General features: G+C 48.4%; 1 protein-coding gene across 20 annotated transcripts in view; it reads right to left on the reverse strand.

Moving 5' to 3' along the window:
- The window catches only part of EIF4G3 (eukaryotic translation initiation factor 4 gamma 3), a 143,799-nt gene that overhangs the window by 53,924 nt on the left and 65,501 nt on the right, over window positions 1-24,374 (reverse strand). For 8 of the 20 annotated variants that reach the window (XR_010993537.1, XR_010993538.1, XM_068171825.1 and 5 more), the window contains 7 exons: window positions 19,311-19,406; window positions 17,895-18,008; window positions 14,503-14,535; window positions 8,713-8,733; window positions 7,149-7,328; window positions 6,045-6,159; window positions 2,249-2,349 (listed from right to left, as the gene is read on the reverse strand). Coding sequence is in view for 18 of the 20 variants with exons in the window: in XM_068171825.1 (XP_068027926.1) it covers window positions 2,249-2,349; window positions 6,045-6,159; window positions 7,149-7,328; window positions 8,713-8,733; window positions 14,503-14,535; window positions 17,895-18,008; window positions 19,311-19,406 (660 nt within the window). In the remaining 2 variants the exon portion in view is untranslated. The remainder of the gene's footprint in view (window positions 1-2,248; window positions 2,350-6,044; window positions 6,160-7,148; window positions 7,329-8,712; window positions 8,734-14,502; window positions 14,536-17,894; window positions 18,009-19,310; window positions 19,407-24,374) is intronic. The other 12 variants (XM_068171821.1, XM_068171820.1, XM_068171817.1 and 9 more) reach the window with 5 other exon arrangements.

Raw genomic sequence — 24,374 nt, forward strand, 5'->3', positions numbered from 1 at the left:
CAGAAAACTCCCTGACCTTGCCAGCCCAGCTTCTGGGAAAGGGGGAAAGCAAATCAGTCCCAAGTTCCACCAAAACAGAAGGAATCAAACAAAAACACTGAGTGGAGGAAAGGGAAACTGAAAGAACAAACTCAGGTCCTTAGAAGTCTGCAGCATTTAGGAAAAAAGTGGGATTTTTGAGTCTCTTCACAGCCCCAAAATGGGAAGAAAAAATATTTTCCAAAACAAACCGCTCCAGAACACTCACTGAATCCTCGAGTGACACTTGAGCCAATCCATGTCCCTGAACAGGGGAAGAGCCAGCATGTCTGGGATAATGTGAAACAGCTTTTCATCTCCAGTGTAAAAACTAGAGATTCTGATAACCCTGAAGACAGAGTTCTGTGTATCTGCCCACCTTCTCCAAAGCTCTTGGCTGAACTCAAGATTAATTCCACGAAGAAATCCAAGCAAACAACTCTAAGCGAACCAAGAGACACCATCACCCTTCCCAGGGCAGGGGTTCTGCTGGAAACCACCCTGTAATTGTCTCATGGCAGGGGGTGGGAATGGTCCTTCAGGTCCTCCCAAGCCAACCCTACTGGGATTCTGGGCTATACAACGGTAACTGCAGAAGAGTTTTGTGACGTGCCAAACTCAGTTTGGTGGATGGTGGCTTCACTCTGTTTGTGAACACACACACACACACACCGTACTCAAGATGTGGAGTCTGGGCTTCTCTTATTTTTATGGAGTTTTTTTTTTTTTTTTTTGCTAAAATATTTCATTAACTACAGCAACAAAGACCTAAGAGTTGGCACTAATTCCTGCCCTCTCCTCCACCTGACACAGAGTCAATGGCATTAAAAACAACATTTCCCTGCCCGCAAGGGAAATTTGTAGTACTCAAAATACTCAGCTCATGGTGGATGTGGGCATGTGCACATGAATACATTTAATTTTTCTCATTTCTCCAGTTGCAACACCAATTACCAAACTGAAACAGCACATTCAGAGAGAAGCATCTCGGGCATTTAAAATCCCTTTTCTGCCTCAAAGAACGTAGCTTGGCTGGCATGGAACTGCCTTAATCCCAGCTGAGCGTGTCTGATCAGCTCTGCATTTCAATGGCATCAGGGATCTGGGCATGTCGTGTTTGGGATGCTGAAAAGAGACTCCTGGGGACTGAAGAGGTGACAAAAAGGCTGCTGAGAGCAGCCATCAAAAAGGCCTTTCCTGCAAGCACAGCTCACACATTGTTCAGTTCTTCCGGTTTCCCAAATCAAGTGTCACCCCAGATCACCCTCAAAACTCCAAAGATGCAAATATTCTGCATTTTGAGACATGTCCAAGTGCTTTTATTCTTTTCTACCCCCAGGAAACTGTTCTTTTAATGTTTCCAAAACACTCTCACACAAATACTGCTGCAATTTCCTTTTCAGTCCTTTACAAACAATTCATTCACAAGTTCAAGCCCACATCATCTTTTCCTTACATTCACCCCATCCACCTTCACTGTTCCCCACCATCCACCCGTAGATGAGTTTAAATTCCATTCATCTGCCTCTCTCAAATTCCCCCCAGTGAGCTAGAGAAAGAGGGAATGTGCTCTCCAAACCCATATCCACTTTGATAATGTGGTCAGGTTCTTTCAAGCCTGCTAATACATCCACAACTTACCGGTTTTCCAGCTTTTTCGAGGCGCAATATTCAATAATTTCTAATTTGTCACTTTGAGCCAATTCCCAGCATTCTCCCAAAGTCCTGAGTTCACTCATTCCCTCCTGGCTTTTTGGGAACACTCTAAGCAGCAGCACAGGTGAGGATTCCAGGTTTGGGGAGACCATGCTGCTTTTGCTTATTTTTATTTAAAACCAGTAAAATTATTTTCCTTTTTGATTGGCTGAGATGTCACAAACTCAGAGAGCGCCCATAGAAAAAGGAAAAAAAGCACTGTGCAATGTTTAATTACACTTAATCTCTTTGGGAATCACAAAATGACTGGTTTGGGATGGAAGGGACCTTAAAGCTCATCTTCAAGCATGGGCAGGGACACCTTCCACTGTCCCAGGCTGCTTCAAGCCCTGTCCAGCCTGGCCTTGGACAACTCCAGGGATCATCCAGGGGCAGCCACAGCTGCTCTGGGCACCCTGTGCCAAGGCCTCCAGTGCAGGTAAAGCTCAGGCTTAATCTTAAGAACATTATTCATGTCCTTGCAGCTCCCACCCAGGACAGAGCCTGGGGCTGAGTCCCCCAGGGCCCCACTCACCGTTTTCTTCTCTCTCTTGGCAGGCGGCGGCTGCTGCTGCTGCGTAGGCACAATGATGGGTGCAGACTGGTACACGGGCTGGCTGGGGTAGAAGGGTGTTCCTGGGGCAGCAATGACACAAACCAGAGGGACAAGGTCAGCTCAGGACAGACAACCAATGCCAGAGGTGCAGCTGGCCAGAACTTCCAACATCCGTCTGGGAGCGCTGCGTTCGCTCGGCTCCGCTGCCACTGAACAGAAGCCGATGCTCCATCAAGACAAGAGATTCAGTCACCACTTCTTATTTGATCTCCATGACCCAAAACTGGCCACGTACATCATCCATTTCTGAGAGGCTGTGGATACCACAGAGGCACTGTAAGACCATCCCTGGACTCCTCTGCCTGACAAACAGGAAGGTTTTCTGCTGGATTTGCTGCTGGTTTATCAGGGGTTTTCTGCCTTTGTAGAGAAATTTAGTCTAACCAATACAAACAATTTGTGAGGTCAACTGCAACCTATTTGGAAGCATAACCAGAAAATTTAATTACGAGCAATGCTCTTCTCATGCTGCAACACACAAAAAGCAGGACCACGGTGATGAGTGCAGGATCACACCATACTGCTGATCACATTCCTAACAGCCAGTGTCGTTCATTGTGGTTTTCTCAGTGGAATGAGAGTGGCTCAATAAATAACCAAGTGCTTTAAGACCACGGTAGAGATCAGGGTGGCAGAGCAGAGCTGCCTCGTGCCCATGGATCAGGTGTCAGGGGAATGTGTAAGGTGCTGCTGGGTGTTCTCCCTTCTAGGCATGGATGCTGGATGAACTGAGTGTTTGCACTTGCCTCTGGCTCATTCTGATCTATTCAGCTACACTAACCTTTAACTGGGAATGAAAATCTGGATTGTGCATGTAACCTAACTGGGAGGTCACTGCATCTCAGGCAAAGGGTGAAATCCAAGAAAGCAAATTAAACCAGCCCAGCACAGCCTGATTTGCAACTTCCAAGGATGCATTCCTCCTGCTGAGAGCTGGAAAGCCCCAGCCTGGAGCAGGCTCCCTGTCTGCATCCTCAGAGAGGGAACTTTTTCCTGTCCAAGCAGGGAGCACTGCATGGCATCAAGGAGCTCAAAGTGACACTCCTGGGCGGGCTGAATCACTCCAGAAATGTCTCATTTTGAATGCCAGAGTCAGCAGAGCCACTTCAGATATGGCTTCAAAGTCTCCATCAGCATCTATGCAGGCTGGGAATCAAAAATTATTGTCCAGAGCAGCTGTGGCTGTCCCTGGATCCCTGGAAGTGTCCAAGGCCAGGCTGGGCAGGGCTGGGAGCTGTGGTATTCACATTCTCTGAACAGAGAGAGACATGATTCTCTCTCCCAGGATTTTTCCTGGGCAGTTGTGAGATGCAGTGAGAAAGCTCAGAGAAAGAAGAAAACAATTCTTACCTCTATTCACTGCGCCTGTTGTTTGGCACATGTGGAATGTGTTATGGAGATTGTTTACTGAAGAGTGATTTGTTAATTGGACACTGGTGATGGTTGTTTGGGTTGATTGGCCATTGGGTCAAAGCTGTGTCGTGACTGTCTGGAGACAGTCACAGGTTTTTCTTTAGTATCTTTTTAGCATGATATAGTTCTAGTATAGTATAGTATTAATGTGATATAATTTAGCTTAATAAAAGCAATTTATTCAGCCTTCTGCACCATGGAGTCAGAGCGTGTTATTCCCTGCACAGGGGGTCGCACTGCTTCAACAGGGAGCAGCCTGGGATAGTGGAAGCTGTCCCTGCCCATGGCAGGGGGTGGGACTGGATGGGATTTAAGGTCCTTCCAAGCCAAACCATCCTGGGATTTGGTGATTCTATGAACCCTGCTGATGAGCAGGTGTCCAAGGAGAGCCTGGGTAAGGTGAGGGAACAGGGGAAGCCTGGGATCCTGCAAGGTGTGAATTCCCTTCACTGGTAGTCTCCTAGAAACCAGACCTAACCACAGCACCTGCAATGTGATCCCTGCTGGAGAGCCAGCTCCAGCAGAACTCAGGGAATGACTGTCCCTTTATGAAAAGTATTTTTAAAACCCAAGTCCTACAAAGAGTAACTTCTGGGAAGAAACAGCTTCTGTGACAAGTCAAGTGCATTTGCCAGGGCCACACTCTCTGCTCTGCTCCCTGCCTTTGATCCCTTCCAGTTCTTCAGCACCCAACTTTTATTCTCTCTCCTACCCACTGATCACTTCAAGGTCTTTCCCAGTGTTGTACAGAAACTCCCTGACATCAGAGAATGAAAAACTGCAAAACTGAGTTATAAAATTGCACTGTCCATCCTCACAAGTTTTGTCTTCCGTTGTATTTTCCCTCATCACCTTCTTTAGGTCTTGCCAAACTGCAATGATTTTGATATCCAGCAGCCACACTGGCTACAAGTCCTGTGATTGATGGAAAAGGCACTGCCAGCAGCATTATCCATGCCTGGACTGTAGATTTAGCTGTTCCCCAAACCTGGCAGCACCTGGAGAGAGACTGAGCATTCCCAGTCCCTATACACAGCAAGGGAGTGACAGGAGGGAAAGGTGGGCAAGTACAGGCAAATCCCTGGTGAAACCTTCCCTGCCTGGAAAACTGCAAGACAGAGAGCTCTGGCTTCACCCACTGATGCTCCACAGGTGCAGCAACCTAAAGCTGGGACTAAAAGAGTCCAAGATTTTCTGCAAAAAACCAGGTGCTTCCAGGAGAGGAAAGGAGCTGGAAATGAACCTTTTCCTAATTACAGGAGTGAAGACAGATAAATGGCACCAAGCAAGCAGGAAGTAAGAAAGCAGACCTGTAACAGCACAAAAAATGAGGAATACTGGGCAATTTCCTCATCTAGTGGATCAGATTTGAAGAACCATTACAATATTTCTTCTATTTTCTCTAGGATCGACCACCAGGAAGTAGCTGCCCTGTAATTACCCTCTCTCCTATTCTGAAATTGCATTACCAGGTTCAAAGGGTTCAAGACAACCTTTCAATAATTCCCATGAGTTCCACACACACTAGATAAATAAGAGAAGGAAAAGAGGAAAAATAAAAGACCTTTCTGAATGCTGCACAGGGAAGCTACTGGGTTTTTCTCTCCCTCCGAAGGGATCTCTGTGTGTGAAGAGCAAACTGCAATTCTGCCAAGGGAGCAGGGCTGTTACTGGTCAGCCTGGAAGAGAATCAGTCACCCCAAGGCTCCAAAATTCCAACAGAGAATTCCCAAGGGAGCCTGAGAATATCTCTGCCCCCAACAGGCTGCAGAATGTGAGTGGGCAGGGAGCAGTGAGTGACCAAATGCATGAAAAGGCCAAGTTTTGGCCTCTGCAGGGGTTACAGACTCTTCCACTGGACTAAATTATCTTTGCAGCACCAATCCAGGGAAAAACCCACATGGCTTGTTCTTATCCCCCAGCACACACCAAACAAGAAACATTGGGATAAGAACTGTTAACTGCTGTTAACTGGTAGTGCCAGGGCAAGGCAGTGAAAACCAAGACTGCCAAATGTTCCCACAATACCTGAATAAATAATAATGATTGAGCAGGGACTAACAACCAGCCCCATTCCTGGTCACAGGCAATCCTGGGCAGCTGCAGTCTTTCCTGACACCCTCACACAAACAATACCCTGGGATTTTTCAGGAGTGAATAATCAGGGCTGTGACACCACCAAATTTAGCAGCTATTTGAAGTTCAAACAAATGCTAATCCAGCTTGTTATTATAAATCTTCAGCTTGACAACAGAAAAACACACCAAGAAAAGACTGTAAGAACTCTCCAAGCAGAACTCACCGTAGGCATTGGGGAATTCTCCAGGACCTGGGCCTGGATAGAAGGGTCCTGGTCCTGGTGGCTGCACAGGATATTGCTGGGGTGGCCCAACGTACGGGGGGCCACTGTGACGATACTGGGGGGACAAAAACAACCATCAATGTGCAAGGACTGGGGCAACCTGTAACTGAGCCCCCCAGTCAACAGGGATCTGGTCCTCACATTGGTTGATGACAGCTTTGGGCATCACAGAATCATGGAATTGTTAAGGTTGGAGAAGATCTTTAAGATCACCGAGTCCAACCATCAACCAGCAGCACCACCAAGTTCACCTCTGACCATGTCCCCAGGTGCCACATCCACACGTTGTCTGAACACTTCCTGGGATGGGGACTCCACCACTGCCCCGGGCATCCTCTGCCAGTGCCTGACCACCCTTTCCATGAAGGAATTTTCCCTAATATCCACCTAAACCTCTCCAAATGTTAGTGCCAGAAGTAAGGTAAAGCCAAGGCAGGGAGGACACAGGAGCTGAGGCAGAACAGAGTCACTCCCCTGACTGCAACGCTGTGTTACGAGGCCCAAGGTTCTGCAGTGTCTGTGGTTCAATTAAGTCAAATTAAGTATTTTTAAAGCACTAAATATTTTCCAAGAGCTTGGTTTCCTACTGTGTTTGAGGGAGGCCTGGAAAACGTGATTGGTTCCTATTGCCTCCATGCACAGAAGAAATACCTCATACAGAGAAAGGAGAGAGGCTGAACCACAGAATGCTGGAATCATTCAGGCTGGAAAAGCCCCCTGCAATCACCAAGTCCAACCATTCCCCCAGCACTGCCAAGCCCACCCCTAAACCTTGTCCCCAGATGCCACATCCACACCTTTCTTCAACACTTACAGGGATGCTGGCTCCACCACTGCCCTGAACAGCCTCTGCCAATGCCCCATCATCCTCTCCATGAAGGAACTTTTCCCAATACCTAATCTAGACCTGCCCTGGCACACGATATGCAACTACCAGCCTGATTTCACAGACACATCCCCACACCCTCCTGGCAGCTCCTGAGACAACCCCCATGGAGCAAACGTTGCTCTGCAGCTCCTCAGGTGCCTGGACGCTGGATTTACCTGCGGGATACAGTACTGGGGGCCCTGAGGCATCGGGTAGGGCATTGGCAGGTGGTTCACCATCATGATGTGCTGGTTGGTTTGGTACACGGCAGTCGGGGTCTGCGCTCCGGGACGGATGGAGGGGCTGCTGTTCTGGATGGTGGCTCTTGGAGGCTGGATCTGAGGCCTCTGAAAAAACTAGGAGAGGGGAGAGAGGAGAGAAAATAAAGAACTGGTCAGACTTCCTGGGAAAGAATTGAAATATCCTTACAATGTTATAGTTATGGTGTTAGTTTCCAGGGATTGCCACGCTTCCAGAAAACTGCAGGACAGTCTGTGTTTCTCTGAACAGCAAGGCCATCTAGGGCTTTCTATTTTACAAGGCAGAAACAGGCAAGAAATTTTACTAACTAATAATTATTAGTCTGTATCCCCCGAATTTTACAGCTGAACCTTCAGAGTCAACTTTAGAAAAACAAGTTTATCTAATTTTCTTTTTATAAGGTGGGTTGGCTGCTAAAAACCCCACCTTTATAAATACCCCAGGGAAATAAAACATCAAGACAACTGATCCAATTTATCTCCAGAAGAGCTAAAAATCCAGAATTTCACAGAGGCCAGAGGCACCTCGTGTCTCTCGTTCACATCCAGGTCACTTGTCCTGCCCTGTTTTCCGAAGGGTGGCAACCTGTCCCAGGGTGGTCCCAAAGCATCGCACCACGCTGGCATGAGGTGCTGCCCCGGAGGATGGGCCACGCCTGGGCAGCCCAGCAAGCCCTGGCAGCGGCGCCACGCTCACCCGCCCACACTGGGATGGGCTGGCAGCCCCAGGAGGGGCACAGGGCTGGCTCTGCACCCTGGGATGGGCACAGGGCTGGCTCTGCACCCTGGGATGGGCACAGGGCTGGCTCTGCACCCTGGGATGGGCACAGGGCTGGCTCTGCACCCTGGGATGGGCACAGGGCTGGCTCTGCAGCCTGGGATGGGCACAGGGCTGGCTCTGCAGCCTGGGATGGGCACAGGGCTGGCTCTGCAGCCTGGGATGGGCACAGGGCTGGCTCTGCAGCCTGGGATGGGCACAGGGCTGGCTCTGCACCCTGGGATGGGCACAGGGCTGGCTCTGCACCCTGGGATGGGCATTGGGGCTGGCTCTGCAGCTTGGGATGGGCACAGGGCTGGCTCTGCACCCTGGGATGGGCATTGGGGCTGGCTCTGCACCCTGGGATGGGCATTGGGGCTGGCTCTGCAGCCTGGGATGGGCACAGGGCTGGCTGTGCACCCTGGGATGGGAAATGGGGCTGGCTCTGCACCCTGGGATGGGAAATGGGGCTGGCTCTGCAGCCTGGGATGGGCACAGGGCTGGCTCTGGCTGTGCAGCCTGGGATGGGCACAGGGCTGGCTCTGCACCCTGGGATGGGCACAGGGCTGGCTCTGCAGCCTGGGATGGGCATTGTGGCTGGCTCTGGCTCTGCACCCTGCAGCTCAGGAGGTGAGGGATGCACCGCACGCTGAGGCATTCACTGACAGAGGAGTGACCAGGTGAGAGACACTGATGCCATGCAGAACCAGGAGTTAGAGTTACCTGTATAGGTCTGAATCCTCCCTTCAATAACGAAGCAAGAAAGCAGCAGGAAACAGAAAGAAAGCCAATGGAACAGCTTACAGATCAACAGGAAGGAATAGGATACAACATGCACCCTAAATGCACACAGTTCCAGTCAGCTTCTGCCCTGCTCTGACTCATCCCTTCCAGAAACAGCCAGGAAAAGACACTGAGTGGTACCACGGACTCTGCTGCCAGAATCCCACAGGGTCAGAACTCTCCTGGAAAAGTTTCATATGGAAGTATAAAAGTTAAAAAAAAAACCAAAAAAACACAAACCAATCAAACTATGATTTACTGCATGAAACGTGACACTACAGAAAGACTTTATGTGTACTCTGTTCCTAAAACATCAAATGTTTCTCCTTCTGGTCTCTTTCAGTGGTACAGAGAGAGCAGATAAAGCAGAAACCCTGGCTCCAACCATGGATTTCTCTCCTTTTCTGCACCAAGACTGGGAGGGGAAGAAATGCCACATATTTAACTGTTCAGTAAAAAGTAATTATAATAATTAGGCCACCACACACCACACTGGATCCTGCTGGCTGCTGTGCAGTGATGTGTTACAGGGAGTAACTGTGCCAGGAGGAGTGAGAAAAGAAGAGAGGGGAATGAAGGGATGAGCTGGGATTATCCACCCCAGGTTTGGGAAGGGTGGGGAGGACAGAAGGAAGTTGTGATGTCTCTATCCTCAACATGACAACGAGCTTAAAATGGCCATTCTGGTGCTGCTGAAGATTTCATGACACCTGAGCTGTTCCCCACAGCAAACAATCTCTCCAGGAAAGCCCTGGATGACTCTTTCAGATAACCAGACACTGTTAAGGTGAGCACAATGATTTTAGGTCCAGCCCTGTCAACCTGGATGAAGAGCTGTCCCCAGCATGCTGGAAGTGTGACCTGAACTGGGAGAAGGGAACTGTTTGGGGAGAAAAGTTTGGAAGTGAGAGTGGAGAAAGCAAATGAGAAGAACAATAGCCTGCCAGAGTCCTGCTCTGATAAAACCGGTGTGTGGCTGTGGGATGTGGGGGAGATGCAGGAGCGTGGCATGAACCAAGTACAGGTGCTGAATTTACGGTGAGACTCACCAGAGTTTGTGATTTTTTGATATCCAAAGACACCAAAAAGTGTAAAAGTCTTTTCTTTTTTCACTACAATTCACTGAGTAATGGTCATTTTTAAGCTGTAAGCATGTTGCAGCACGTGTTTCACTGAGGGAGGGTTGGAAAAATTAATCCGCCCCACCGGTGTGTGTTTATGCAGCGTGAAAAGGGCTGGAGGCAGAAGTGAGACCTCTCTCTATCAACAGCACCTTCATCCACAGGGCAGTGCAGGAAAAGCCCCACTGCCAGAGATGGGGACACTCCACCCACGGGATCTGCTCCTCAGGCTCCTGCTGCACCTGGAGAACCTGCTCACAACCAGCACAGGGGCAACACTCCCAGCACTGGGGACTCCTTGGGCAAGGACAGCTGCTCATTCCCAGAGCCTCCAGCTGGCCCCTGGAGGCTCCCCTGCTGGGGCACAGCCCGGGGCAGCTCCATTCTGTGGGACACAGCCCGGGGCTCTTCCACTCCAAACCTCCTGCCTACCCCTCTGCCCTTCCTTTCCATTTTCCCTTTTGTCACTGCTCACATACCCCAACCCTCCCAAATCCTTTTATTTACCATCATCTTCTTCATTTTCTTCCCCAATCACTCCGTGCCCAGAGTAATAAAATCAATGATCAACGTGCCACCTAGGAAAAGCAGAGATCAAGGAGAGCCCCAGCCCCCTCTGATCACCCAGCACTGCTTTTCATGGATTTGCCACGTGCTCTGTATTTCCAGGCCATGGCTCCCAGTGCCAGGAGTGCTCCCTTGGACCCCAAGGTGCACCTAAATAGAAATCTGGGGTAAGAGCCTGTAAACAGCCTGGCAAACATGGGCATTCATCTACTTTTTTTCCTAGGCTCATGGCTGGATGTTATGATGGGTCCATGGAGCCCTATGGGAGGTTTGGAGAATGGAAGCAAAAGGGAAGTTCAACAAGTTGTCACCCAAGCTCTGCACTTCACTCAAGCTTCTCGTGCCCCTGTTATTGATTTTTAGACTTTCTGGTGCCACCAGGAAGGCTGGTGGGATAACCTGAGCCTGGCCTGGGGCGGGGGAGGAGGAGGTGCCTGCGTGAGCAATGCAGTAGGAACTGAGCCCTGAGATGTGAAGATCAGAGAACTGCAGAATTGTTTAGGTTGGAAAAACCCTCTAAGATCATCGAGTCCATCCCTAACCCATGTCCCCAGGTGCCACACCCACACATTGTTCGAACACTTCCAGTGATGCTGACTCCACCTCTTCCAGGGCCTGACCACCCTCTCCATGAAGAAATTTTCACAATATCCAACCCAAACCTCCCTTGGTGCAGCTTGAGGCCATTTCCTCTTGTGCTGTCCCTCCTCCAGGAGCAGGAGCTGCAGCACAAACCCCCAGGTCCTGCTTCCCCAGCACCTCAGTGCAGCTCTTTTGGCTGGCTCAAGGCAAGGCTCATTTCCTTCCCCTCTGACTCCCTCTGTTTTATTATTTACTAAATGATAAAATGAAGGGAAAAAGCTCTTTTTGGTATTTAGATGTGGCAGCTCCTTCACACACTCATGGATGCAGACAGGGAGGTGACTGCAGCAGTTTCCCATCACTTTCTGACTTGAAACACCCCAAAAAAGCTACAAAATGGTCAGCTGGGTCAGTTCAGGGAGTGAACTCCCAACCTCTCCAAGTCCCAAAGCTTTTCCACAACAGCACCCAGCCAAGCCCATTCTCTGTTGTACCAGTTACACCCAGAGGAACTCATGAAACCCCAAGCTGAAACTGGAATCAACTCCACCAGTAACCTCAAGTGAGAGGCTGAGCCATGAGCAGCAAACCCATCTCAAACACAGTTCAAGTCAAAAGGAAACGACCACATTTCAATGTGTATTTCTGATTTCTGTTTTTAATCACACCAGCCCCTTCTGAGCACCCATTTGTAAAATAAACCCCATGCTCCCCAAGTCACTTCATAAGTGAAGGGGTTTTAGGCAGATCCAAATGTAACAAAAATTTGCATTTTGGAGCTCGGGTTAGAAGAAAACTGCTGTTCTCAACTGTGCTTTGTGAGAATCAGAAACAACCAAGTGACTCCAGAGCCTCACTCAGAAAGAAAATTCAGGTAAAGTCCGTGCAAAACACTGCCCAAAACACTTTGTAGGGGCTGTTTTCTGTCTCTTATAAAGTGAGGTTTTTCTGCAGATTCTCAGTGTGTGATCTCAGAATCAGGGATTACTGATGCACGTTTAACTTCCAGTCAGAACTACTGCAATTATTTAATTTCCCTTCAGCCACTATGGTTAACACCCTAAATCTCTGCTATTTTCTCTCACACAGTGGGGTGACACTTCCTTCAGCCTTAACTGGCTCCATCAACTCCCACTGTAACTGTCCAACTCCACGGCAGGCATTTCCATCCAGGAAAAAACCCTGCTCATAAAGCTGTCATTCAACTTCAGGTGCTTAAATCATGCTCATTTGAGGACCTTAAAGATCTAATAATTACAGGCAGTAACACTGAAGAATAATCCATTATTTGCCTGAAGGAGACCCAGAATCAATACAAGGCACATGTTAATAAAAGCTGGGATGGACACAGGGAATTGCAAACCCCACGGTGCTGCTGCTGCTTTCAAAGGGAAGGTGGAGTTGTTGCAGTAAATATTAGCCCTGCTGAGGCCAATTTACTTATTTAGCATTTTCTAGCTTACAAATCTCAGTCTCAAAGCTCTCAGCTTGTGTTACACAGTTTAACCAAGTTTAAAAACTCTCCTGTGAGGATAATTATTTATGTTGGTCTTGAGCATCCAGTGAGCGAGTGCTGGTTTTAGGATGAACTTGCTCCCACAGCCACGACCCTCCTGCACGTGGCAGGGGCCAAAATCCCTGTCTGCACCCCCAGTCCACACCATGGGTGTTTTGGGTTAAAGGAAACAAACAGCTTGTCCACAGCCCAGGTTTCTCTGTGCCTGTCCTGGTGCAGCACACGACAGATGTAACTGGGAATAAAGCCTGGAATATTTTTCTAATGGTGACAGCTTCTCACGGATCATTATAAGCAGATTCAAATGTAACAGAGACAAAAATCTAACTGTGATAAAATCGGGAAAACACTTGGAATTTACAAGCACAGTAAGGGCAGGGCCATAAGTGGGTCCAAAGGAAAGTTCTGGATCCCATTCTGAGAGACTGGTGGCCAAGTCCCACCAGTAAAGCCCCAGTCACGGGAATATTTCCCCCAAGGCTGTGCTGCCTCAAGACTTGTGGGCCAAAACCTGCTCAGAGAAAGCTCAGTAAATTTTAGGACAACGTGCAATGGCTCCCAGTGAATACATCCCTTAGGAATGACCTGTGAAGGAAGTAAGGAGCTGCAGAGCAGTAAAGCACTCTCTGTATTGTGCAGTATAAACACTGACCTGAAGTTAAGGTCAACAACAGAAGAATCTAAACAGGATCCTGATGCCCCCATCGTTGCCCAGGCTGCCCCTGCAGTCCTCCTGCAAACATTCCTCTGCCCCTGCCTGTCCAGCCATGCACACAAATCACTGCCCAAAGGTCCCATGCCACCTTTGCCCACGAGCCAACAGCTGCACATGTCCCATTCTACTCCTTACACTCCTTTTTCTGCCCTGCTCTGGGAGGCTCCAGCTCCCCTGCTGCTCCCTGAGCTGGAAGGAACGAGGATGATGGGGATTTTGGGGTCTGTGCCTACCTACTACTGCTCTACCCACGGTGCTCATCCCAGTGTTCAACTGCTCAGCAACACGAGTGAAGTGAGAACAAAATAATTTCCTGGAACAAACCTTCCATGCCTCAAGCATGTCCTGACACCACAGGATTAATGGGACTTTTTTTCCTATTAACTTGTGGAAACAACCCGCCTCTTCCAAGCCAAGAGAGCTCTGGGAGAGCTTTCCTGCCTTGTTCTGCCTCTCCTCCTCTTTCCCACCAGCAGTGCCACCTCTGTTCCCTCAAAACCTACAAGAAGCATCAAAATCAGTCCCCAAGGATAAGCGTTTTGGCAAAGACGACTGTAGGAGCTGAAGAAAAGACAATTCCACACACCCTGACTAGGACTGACGGGCCTGTGTATCTGCCCTGACACCGGAGAAGTCCCAGTTCTGCCACCCCTGAGTTCCATGAGCCACAGCTATTCCTAGTTCTCCTTCTTAACAACGAGGTGGTTCCTTACAAAGTCCAAGTCATGCAACAGGACCTCTGAAAGTTTCCTACAGGTCTGGCTTTTGTGGGCTTAGTGAAAATGACATTAAGCAATGCAATGGTGACAGAGAACCAGGTGTATCACACAACAAAGGCAGGACCTCGGAAGTCATGTGCTTTGCTCCGAGCTGGAAAAGCAGGATTTTCTCAGGTGAGAAACTGAATTCAGGAAACTGAATCCACCCATCGTTTGGGAAATACTCAGAACAAGTTTCTAGTGATGTGAGAAGGCAAGGGAATCCCACACATCCCTGGCAATGACTCCTAGAGGTTCTCCTCCGCGGGGGTGTGGGGTGGTTAATGGGAGCAGTGACCCCGGGTGAGGTCAGTGTCACTCAGCGGTGCAGGTGGCTGTTAGCAGGGTTATGCACGTGCCAGGAGCTACTGCAGGGCTGCTTTCCTCCACTCGAGTTAGTGGGTGAGTCACCTCCACCCCCACCCCCCAGCCAATTAGTGCAGGGTGATAACGAAGGGGCAGGTACTGTACCTGGTGATGGGCAGGTCGAGGCCCCGCTGCAAACTGAGGAAAGGCGGGAGAAACAAACACAAAAGGAAAGGCACAAAGAGTCAGAAACACCACAACGAACCAAAATGTCACACTCTATGCAAAATAAACCCACAGAAAATAAAATAACAATGACACAGTCAAAAGCTTTGCTGCAGGACAGTGACACACAGGGACTGAGGTGTCACGATGGACATCGCTACGGACATTGTGCTGGGAGCTGGGACAAACAGCCAAAGCTGCCCGGGATCCTAAAGGCACTCAGGGATGCAGGCATTCCTTATCCTGCCTGGGAAGAACACATAAAACCAAAAAAACAACTGAAAACGAGCAGCAGTGGAGATTCTGAAACTGTTTGAGGTGGAGGTCAATGGTTAGAGCGGCTGGGCCGGAGCCGTGCCGGGGCTTTGGGGGGAGCAGAGGATGGAGAGCCATGGCTGGGAAGAGCCAGGGAGGCACGGGGCCGTGGGACATCCCTGCGAGGCAAAGAGCAGCCATTCCTGGCACGTCCAGCCCTGCTACTGCATTTCCAGCTGTGCTCCTCCACTGGGGTCACAGCAAAGCCCCCGTAAGGAGTGGCATGTGTCACCCGCTCTGAAAGCCAAGGATCAGCTCATCCCGGGGCCCTGAAGGCAGCAGCAGTGCAGCCTGGATGGAGAACAGGAGCTCCTGCTTCCCAGCCCTGAGCTCAGGCCACTGAATCATCTCCCACTCACTTGAGCCACACGCAGAGGAAAATAATCCCGATTTAACATGCTCAGTTGACATTAAAAGCATTTCCCAATAAGGAACTGATTGTTAAAATAGAAATAAAAATGAATGCAAGAAATGGAAAATATAAATAAAGATGACAAGGTACCCACTTCCAGAGCTGAGTTAGGTGTTGAAACCCATAATTCTCGGTGTAATGAGCAGAGCTCCACAATGAGAGCAGAGAATTCTGCTGATAAGAGCTCCAGTAATTAACTGCAGTGACCACAACTACATCCATAGAGGATTTCAGCCACCATGTGCCTCTGCTGTGATGGCTCAGCACAGCCACCTCTGCTCACTCAGGGGCTCATTGTGGTTTACTTTCTGCCTCAGAACAGTGATCAAAACTGACTACTAATTAGTGACTAACTTAATAAGTTTATTTTCTATAAGGAAAAGTGGGCCTGGGTTCACTTGCAGCCCTTACAGCTCCTCTAATGCCATCAAACATGAAGCAAAGCATAAATATTCACTGGTCCATTTGATCTTTTCCTTTATAAACACTTAAATTGCCTAGATTTAAAGATTTCCAAGAACTACTCTGCTAATCCTGGTGTTTATACACTCCTACCTTCACCTCATGATGGCACTTGCTGACACTTGGATGAAAGTCATAAAAACCATCAGAAACGAGTAAATATGGACACACAGGCTGTTCCTGGGACAAGAGTTTATAAAGAATGACCTGCACTGGTTCACCAAATAGTTTTCTCACCCTGGAAAATTTTCTCTAAGCCTTACACTGAAGAATAAAAAAACAAAGCATTTGCTTGTGAAACTGAAAAGCTGTAATTTCTATTTTAATAAAACAGAAGGACTCAGAGCCTCTTGGCATTCTCCCAGTGGCTCTGTGGATGAGGAGAAACAGGTACCTGGATGAATCTCTGGAGATAAAAGCACTTCAAGTCCTTATCTTCCCAAAGAACTTCCCTAAAATATCTTGTGTTTGGGAAAAGGGACTGAAGGTACCCTGGAAGGGCCGAGCCTTTCCACGGGGCTGCACTTTCTGTGTTAGACACCAATGAAAGAAACAGCCAAAAAGAGAATGTTGGGATGCAGAAACCTTGTACTGCTTCACTTCAGGGCCAAGGCACCTCTCTCATCCCTGTTGCACAGAAAAGATTTGTTCTCACTGCACCTAAAACAAGAGCTGGAAGTTTATATCTGAAGAAGTCAAAGTTTATTCCATGGTGGAAAGTAATGTGTGTTACAAGAAATAAAATAAAAGCTCCAAGTTAGTGAAAAATGCCCTCATCTATTTTGCACTGGTCACCACTGGCTCTTGATTTTTAAATTTTTTAAAAATAATTCTGTTTGATAGGAATTATTAGCTGTTAATAGCTGTAAGCAACAGAACAAACTGTAGTAGTCACTGCTGGCTTAAAATAGACACTTTGGGTTGTTTTTTCTCTGTTAGATGAAGACAGTAGATAGGAAAACCTTATAAATCCTGGGTCCAACTTCCCTGCCCCATCCCCCACTCCCTACAGTCCTGCCCACTGCCCCATGGACACAGGAATGTTCTCTCCCTGCAGATGTTGGGCTGGCACACCTCACCCCTCCTGGATTGCTCCAGCATCCTCTCCAGCGTATCTTTTTTTGGCAGAAGTCCTAAAATTGGACAGTTAGTGTTGAGATGGGGGCTGGCATGGCCAAGAGCTAATGGGGAATTTTCAGCAGTGCTGAAGGACCCGGATTTTGTTTTCCTTCCCCAGCTGGAGCTTTGCAATTCCCGCCGTGGGAGCGATGCTAACAGGGAGCAAACACGGATTGCAAAGGCAGCTGTCCTGGGAGGAACAGAAAAGCCTGAGCTCTGCACTTCCAATGGCCCTTGGATGCAGAGCAGGATGGAGGAAGCTCTGGCTGGAGGGAGGGGCAGGATCAGCCCTGCCTGCCCACGTCAGCCGTGCCACAGCACAACAGAAAGCCCAGGGATGGCACAGCCACCCTGCCACCCTCCTCGTCCCCTCCTCACCCTCACCCTCCCCTCACCACCAAATGGGACGGTTAAAAAATAAACTGAAAAAAATAATAACTAAATTACAAATAAATAAATCAAGCAAAGAACCAAATGCAGGAGTAGCTCAGGCCTGGGCTAGTCTTGCATTTGCTTTGGGGTGGGAGGTGGAATGAGATGTGATGGGTGGGAGCAGCTTTTAGTCATGGGGTGAGATGGGCACTAGCAGAGCACAAGGCAAAACCTGCACACAGGAGAGCTCAGAACAATACAAGCAAGGCTGACAGGTGCAGATAAATTCTTCCTCGAGATCTCCTCAGTTAAGGGGTCAAAACCCTAAAAATTTGACATTTACTGGCCAAATTTCCTGCAGAATCTCTCTCTGCTGAGTGACAAAGCCCAGGGGCCCTGGCCTCTGTTCTACCCCAGGTCAGACCCCCCAGCTGTAATTCAGCTTTGGACCCTTGTGGCACCACCTCACCTGGCAGAGGCTGCCACGGCAGCTCGTGCTTTCAGCAAAGAAGCAAAACCAGTGCATTTCTGTAGCCAACAAAAAAGGATGTGGTAAAAAAAATATATATAATAAAGAAAGGAAGAAGAAATAAAAACAGTGCCATGGGCACAATTGCCTGCAAGAAGGAGTACAGTTTGTTATATTGCTTACAATGCAGTATTTTATCCAGCCTCTTCCAGCCAGGGACCTGTAAACCGGACTCTGTTCCAAAACCTTCCTCCTCTTCCAGTTTTCTGTGCAATGTATTGGCACTGTTCTGCCGGGCTGTCAAAAAAACTGGTTTAGAGATGCAGCTCTTCAGTCAAGTTTTTGCTCCAGTTCTAACCATACCAGCTTAGCTGTGCTTTGCAACAATTAAAGAGAAAGATGATTATACTTACTGAGGAAAGAGTTTTAGCAGCAGTGTCCTGCATTACTGATCAGAATGGGGCACTAAGGACAAATTCCCAGCTGTCCACACCAAAGAACTTCAAAGTCAGCGTTACCTGGCTCGTTCATCAGCAGAGGTCGAGGGGCCTCAGAACAAACCCTGGCATGTCCTGGAGGGGAAACCTCCAGAGCTGGACATGTGCCCCAGTGATGTTGCAGGTTTGGGGGTCCTTGCCCTGGGTATATCTGTATTTATACATGTTTTATGGACAAACTCCTCTGCCTCAGAGGCTTTCAGTTTGTTCCAGGAGTGTTCACCTTACTCTAAAGAGAGAAGAGTGCTGGGAAGGCACCAGGGGGCTATGGGCAACCTGAAAGTGTCCTGACACAGAGGGGAAGAGGTGCAGGATTGCTGCTGCCTCGGCTGACGGAGCCCTGAGAAGTGGTGATGGGAAGCCACCATGCCTCCAGAACCTGGGCAAAGCCTCTGATGCCCTAGGAGGGTCTTCTAACATCATGTGGAGCTGTGCTACAAGCAGAGAATCCCCAGAAAGTACCTGGTGTGGGGAACTGAAGTCCTACAACAGCAGAACAGTATCACAATAAACACCCACCCCCAAAAAACAGACTGTGAAGGATGATCAAACCTGAAGCTGGATGAAAAAGGGGCTCAGCACAAAAAGATCTGAGTACACAGAAGCTCTAGGTTACATGTGAGCACCTCCAGGGGTAGAACTGATCGGTGGCATTGATTTGGGAGCAAAGCCCAGAGGCCACTGGAGACCGAGGGTCGCTGCAGAGAACTGCTTGTGTTTGATCTTTGGTCTATCCCTGCACAAAACATATCCTTAAAGGAAAAAATAAAAAGAAAAAAAAAGAAGAAAAGAGAAAGATTCTGGCAATGAACCTGAACACTATAATGAAGTGAACCTGAAAGTAACTGGGCTAAAAATAAATGGTGTTATTTGAAGGTAGATGAGAATCCCTCCATCGCTTCTTTAGGAACTTTAGAAGGAAAATTATCCTACCAGGATAGGGTCTGAAAAACTCAGTCAAGGTTTGCCATTCAGGATGTGCTTCCAGGTGAGTAAAATGGGCTTTCCAGAGAACCAGCCCCGTGCTACAGACACACACAGACAGAGAAACACACGAACAAGGAGGAGAGAGCAGCAGATGAGGCCAGCGTGGGCTCCTTACCGGTGAGCGGGTCTGAGGCTGCGTGCTCATTGTTTGAGGGGCTTGAGGGTACACCAGCGTGGTGGGAGCTGCATTCTGTCCTGAGGGATAAGGAGCCTGCCAGGGAACAAGAAAAGCCAAGTGAGTGGATCCAATGATTCATCCCAAAAACCAGGAACAGAACACATTATCAACTGGAGGGACTGACATGGAGATAAAGATGAAAATATTGCAACTGAGAAACCATCTCTGTCGAGGACCAATTCATCAACACTGCCTCTCATGGGAGCAGCTTGTAGCTCCACTAGTAAGTAACAGCTCCATTAGTAATTATTAGTCAGAGTTTACTACTATTTTATAAGTCAGAGTTTGCTACTATTTATCACCTGAGCTTCCCAAGTGCTGCAGTGGAAAACAACCCAGGAGACACATGACACAGTGTCACCAAAACCCTGCGTGTCCAAAGGCCTGGCCACCTGTTTCCAAAAGCCTCCCCTGAACCAGCTTCCAAGGAAAGCCAGAACTGTAGACAATTCCAATAAATCCTCCAAAATCAGGCAAACAGCAAGAAACAGCCCTGAGTGTGTTTAACAGAAGCTGCTGCTGCATTAAAGAATTTCCAGTGCAATGGAACAGCCCAAAATCATCCCAGATGGAAGGCAGGCCATGGCTACAGGCTCTGCACATTTTTCCTACTTCCACCCATTTCCATGGGCTATAACAATTTATCCCACCAGATGCTCTCCCCAAGTGTTATTTGCCCAAAGTAACAATAAACTGGAGCTCTGGAGCTCTGCAGAGGACGCATTTTAACGAGACATTTAGAAATACCTTTTCAGAGTGCCTTTTTCCTTATTCTTTTTGAAAAAAAATATTATAATTTACATTATTATTTTTTTAATTGTTTGTTATTGTAATGGCACAAAAACCAGCCACCAGGCTGAAACAGCTTTTGCTCTCAAGAACCATAGGATCGTGGAATTGGTAATGTTGGAAAAGCTCTCTGAGATCCTCAAGTCCAGCTGTTCCCCAGCACTGGCAAGGCCACCACTAAACCATGTCCCCAAGGGCCACAGCTACACATCTTTTAAACCCCCCAGGGATGGGGACTTCACCACTGCCCTGGGCAGTCTGTGCTAGGGCTAGACAAGCCATTCCATGCAGGAATTTCCCAATATCCCATGTAACTTTGAGGCCGTTCCCTCTCCTCCTGTCCCTGTTCCCTGGGAGCAGAGCCCGACACCCCCGGCTGTCCCCTCCTGTCAGGAGTTGTGCAGAGCCACAAGGGTCCCCCTGAGCCTCCTTTTCTCCAGGCTGAGCCCTTTCCCAGCTCCCTCAGCTGCTCCTGGTGCTCCAGCCCCCTCCCAGCTCTGTTCCCTTCCCTGGACATGCTCCAGCCCCTCCAGGTCCTTCCTGTCCTCAGGCACCCAGAGCTGCCCCAGGACTGGAGATGCCTCAGAAGTACCAGCACAGGGGTACAGTTTGTGTTGTCTCTTTTTTCTGCTTTTCCATCTCTGCACTAATTACCTGCTGAATTAAGTGCCACACAAGGCAAATGAACATATAGTTTGGAAACAATACAACCAGGAATTCCTGGAGAAGAACTGGAACTCAAGGAGAAGAAAAAAAAGAAAGAAAAAAGGAAAAATACAACACATCCAGAAAACACCCCTTCCCAAAATATAGCAGAGGGGATGAGGGGAATGAGCACAGTCCAAAAATAGCCACATCCTATCCTACTCTACTGGAGCTGCTTTTTCAAAAGCAAAACTTAGACACGACTCCACAGACACATGAGGACACTGCTCCTACCACACCATGTAACTAGGCAGGACCTTCTGTCCCTTCTGCCCCATTTTCACAGCTTTTTGGGTCAAAATGATGATAAAATGTGTGTCTCCAAATACATCACTAGATCTTTACTATGATCCAGGACACCAAACACACTGGGCAGGGTATTTAGCTGGACAATATTGTTCTGGAGAAGTTTATAACAATACGGCATCACAGCCTCTGGTTCAAGAGCAATTAAAAGCTTTGCTCAGCTCCTGATGGCAGCAGCATCCTCTGAGGGCTGGGCAGGGCAGGCTTGCCCTGTCCCTCCCCTCCAGGAGCTCCCTGATCCAATCCACTCCAGCCAGCCCTCCCCTCTCTTTTCACCACTGCCAAAACCTAATTAATGTAAACAACTAAATGGAAAGAAACCTTCTAATTTGTTTTTTTTTTTTTTTTTTTTTTTTTGAGATGTCAGATGCAGCATCAACTCTCTTCCCCTTTTACTTGATGAGTGGTTCTGCTGGAGCTGGTGGTGTCTGTCATTCCAGAATGAATAACCCAAAGCTAAGGAGAAGTAGGGGAACTCTTTTCACCCACAACCTGGAGAAGTTGTCCTGCCTTTGTAGTATCCTGCTGCTGACTTTCTGCATCTGGGATCTTTGCCCAGGGTAAGATTTAGGCTTCTTCCACAGGTCCAGATGCTGCTGCTCCTATCATGGAATCATGGAAGGGTTTGGGTTGGAAGAGATTTTAATCATCCTCATCCAATTCCACCCCCTGCCATGGGCAGAGACACCTTCCACTGTCCCAGGCTGCTCCAAGCCCCAGTGTCCAACCTGGCCTTGGACACCTCCAGTGATCCAGGGGCAGCCACAGCTACTCTGGGCACCCTGTGCCCTCTGGGCACCCCCACCCTCACAGGGAAGGATTTCTTCCTAATATCCAACCTAGACCTACTCTACTTTTTAGTTTAAAGCCATTCTCCCTTGTATCTCCACCAGCCAGCAGTGAGCACACAGGTGACTGTGTTGGGAAATATTATTAATAAGTAATACCAATAAATGCACCAGTTGATCACTGACTCCTTGTGCCTCCAGCTCCACAGAGATGAGACCTCATCCTAAACTGCTGCTCCCACAGCACCTCAGCAACAACAGAAGAAAATATCTACTATTTGCCCCATCTTTAGGCTCATGAACACATTTTCTTCAGGCTTAAACTGCATGTGACAGAGCAGAGCTCTGATATGACTCCCAAAGGTAAGTCAGGTATCTGATGCTGCCCCAAAGTCTGTACCCACCTCCAAAACAGCCCTTGTTTTATGCTTGGGTGATTACCCAAGCATAAGGAGATGTGAGAGAAAGGGAGCACAACTGTCATTAAGCCTAAAAATCCTCTGAGTTTTGGCAGTAAAACTATAAAGCAGGTATTTGGAAACGCAGTGCCAAAGGCACTTCACTGGTAACACACCACTTGTGACACTGTGACACAATCCAGGGTTAAACTTGCTTTAGTATTTGAACCCTACCAGAATGAGCACAGCATGAATTTATAAATAAAGAAAAAACATATAAAGGCTTAACTAGAGGCCACAGAAGGGTTTCTGCTATTAAGGTGTCATCAACCAAGGCAATTTTGGACTGATCACCCCCATGGGTGCGAGGTCACAAGTGCAATAAAAGTCCCACTGGAGACCACAAACATCAGCTAAATAAGTATGTTTTACAACTACTGCACAACAACAAATGCCTCTGCTCCACGTTTCCAACCAGAGGGACGTTACCTTAACTGGTATTTGTGTTAAAACCATAATAGGGGGGAAGAAAAGAGAGGGGAAAGTGGTTTATAAATTTCTGCAGGTATTGACTTCACATCAGCTGTGGGAGCCTAAATAAACTATCAAAGATCCAACAGAATAAATCACAGCACTCTGCTGCTTTTCGTACACATCAGCTGATTAAAGCATTGCATCTATTCACCTGCCAAAGGACTTTTTTTCTGTGCCAAGCAGCTAAATGGGTACAGAAAGTGACGTGGTCACGTGCAGCCACACAGGGCTCCATGCACTGGGGCTGGAATGAGGGAATGAAGAGATCAGCAAGGAAATGCTCCAAAAATCCCCTAAATAAACCCCCACGGAGGAGAAGGCAGGGAAGCAAGTACTGGTCTGCAGACAAATGTTGGTTCTGAAGCATCCAAAGGCTGGATTGAATCCCTGAAGTTCAAATAACTACTGGGAGAGGACAGAGCGCTGCAGAGCTGCTCCACTTTGAGACAGAGCAATTTGCTTCCCTTAAAGCTCTCACCTTCCTGATTTTATGTTTCAGCTGTGGCTGTTCAGGGGAGGAAGGTGATAATAGCTGAGTGTTTATGTATTCCCACAACTTGCTGGGAAAATCCTTTCTCTGGACTGTTTCCACCTCGAGCTGCTGCCTGTGCTAAGTAAGGAAAAATAATCACTATCAACAAAACAACTGAAAAAAGTTATTCTTAGCTCAGGCCCGAGCTGGTTAATAAACACTGAGCCTGCAGCGTAACATGACTCCCTTGGGACTGCCTGTCCTGGGAATAAACAGGCAAAGTACACACATCAGGCTCAAAAGAGCTGAGTCACCCAGCTCTGCCTCTGGAAAAATCTTTTGGGAACAAAACCCTTCCAGCCCCGAGCAGAAAAGTATCACTTGCTGAGCTGTGGCTGGCTTGGCTGGGAAGGGGTTAATCCCTGTGGCAGATTCCCGAATCCCCCCGGCTCAGGGAAGGCTGCTGGGTCTATATTTACTGAAGTTACACATGAGGAGGAGAACTGGACCCGCAGCTCCAGCACATGACCGTGACTCAGGAGCTGCACGGCCGCTGCCAGCGCCGTGACCTTGGGAGGAAACCTCTGAATTCCCAGTCCCAAACCTCTGAATTCCCAGTCCCAAACCTCTGCATTCCCAGTCCCAAACCTCTGCATTCCCTGTCCCAAACCGCTGCATTCCCAGTCATTTCCCAGTCCCAAACCTCTGCATTCCCAGTCCCAAACCTCTGCATTCCCGGTCCCAAACCTCTGCATTCCCAGTCCCAAACCTCTGCATTCCCAGTCCCAAACCTCTGCATTCCCGGTCCCAAACCTCTGCATTCCCAGTCACTTCCCAGTCCCAAACCTCTGCATTCCCTGTCCCAAACCTCTGAATTCCCAGTCCCAAACCTCTGCATTCCCTGTCCCAAACCTCTGAATTCCCAGTCCCAAACCTCTGCATTCCCTGTCCCAAACCTCTGCATTCCCGGTCCCAAACCTCTGCATTTCCTGTCACCTCCTCCCATTTC

This window comes from Anomalospiza imberbis, chromosome 23 (genome assembly GCF_031753505.1).
Source record: "Anomalospiza imberbis isolate Cuckoo-Finch-1a 21T00152 chromosome 23, ASM3175350v1, whole genome shotgun sequence".
Taxonomy (NCBI): Eukaryota; Metazoa; Chordata; class Aves; order Passeriformes; family Viduidae; genus Anomalospiza; species Anomalospiza imberbis.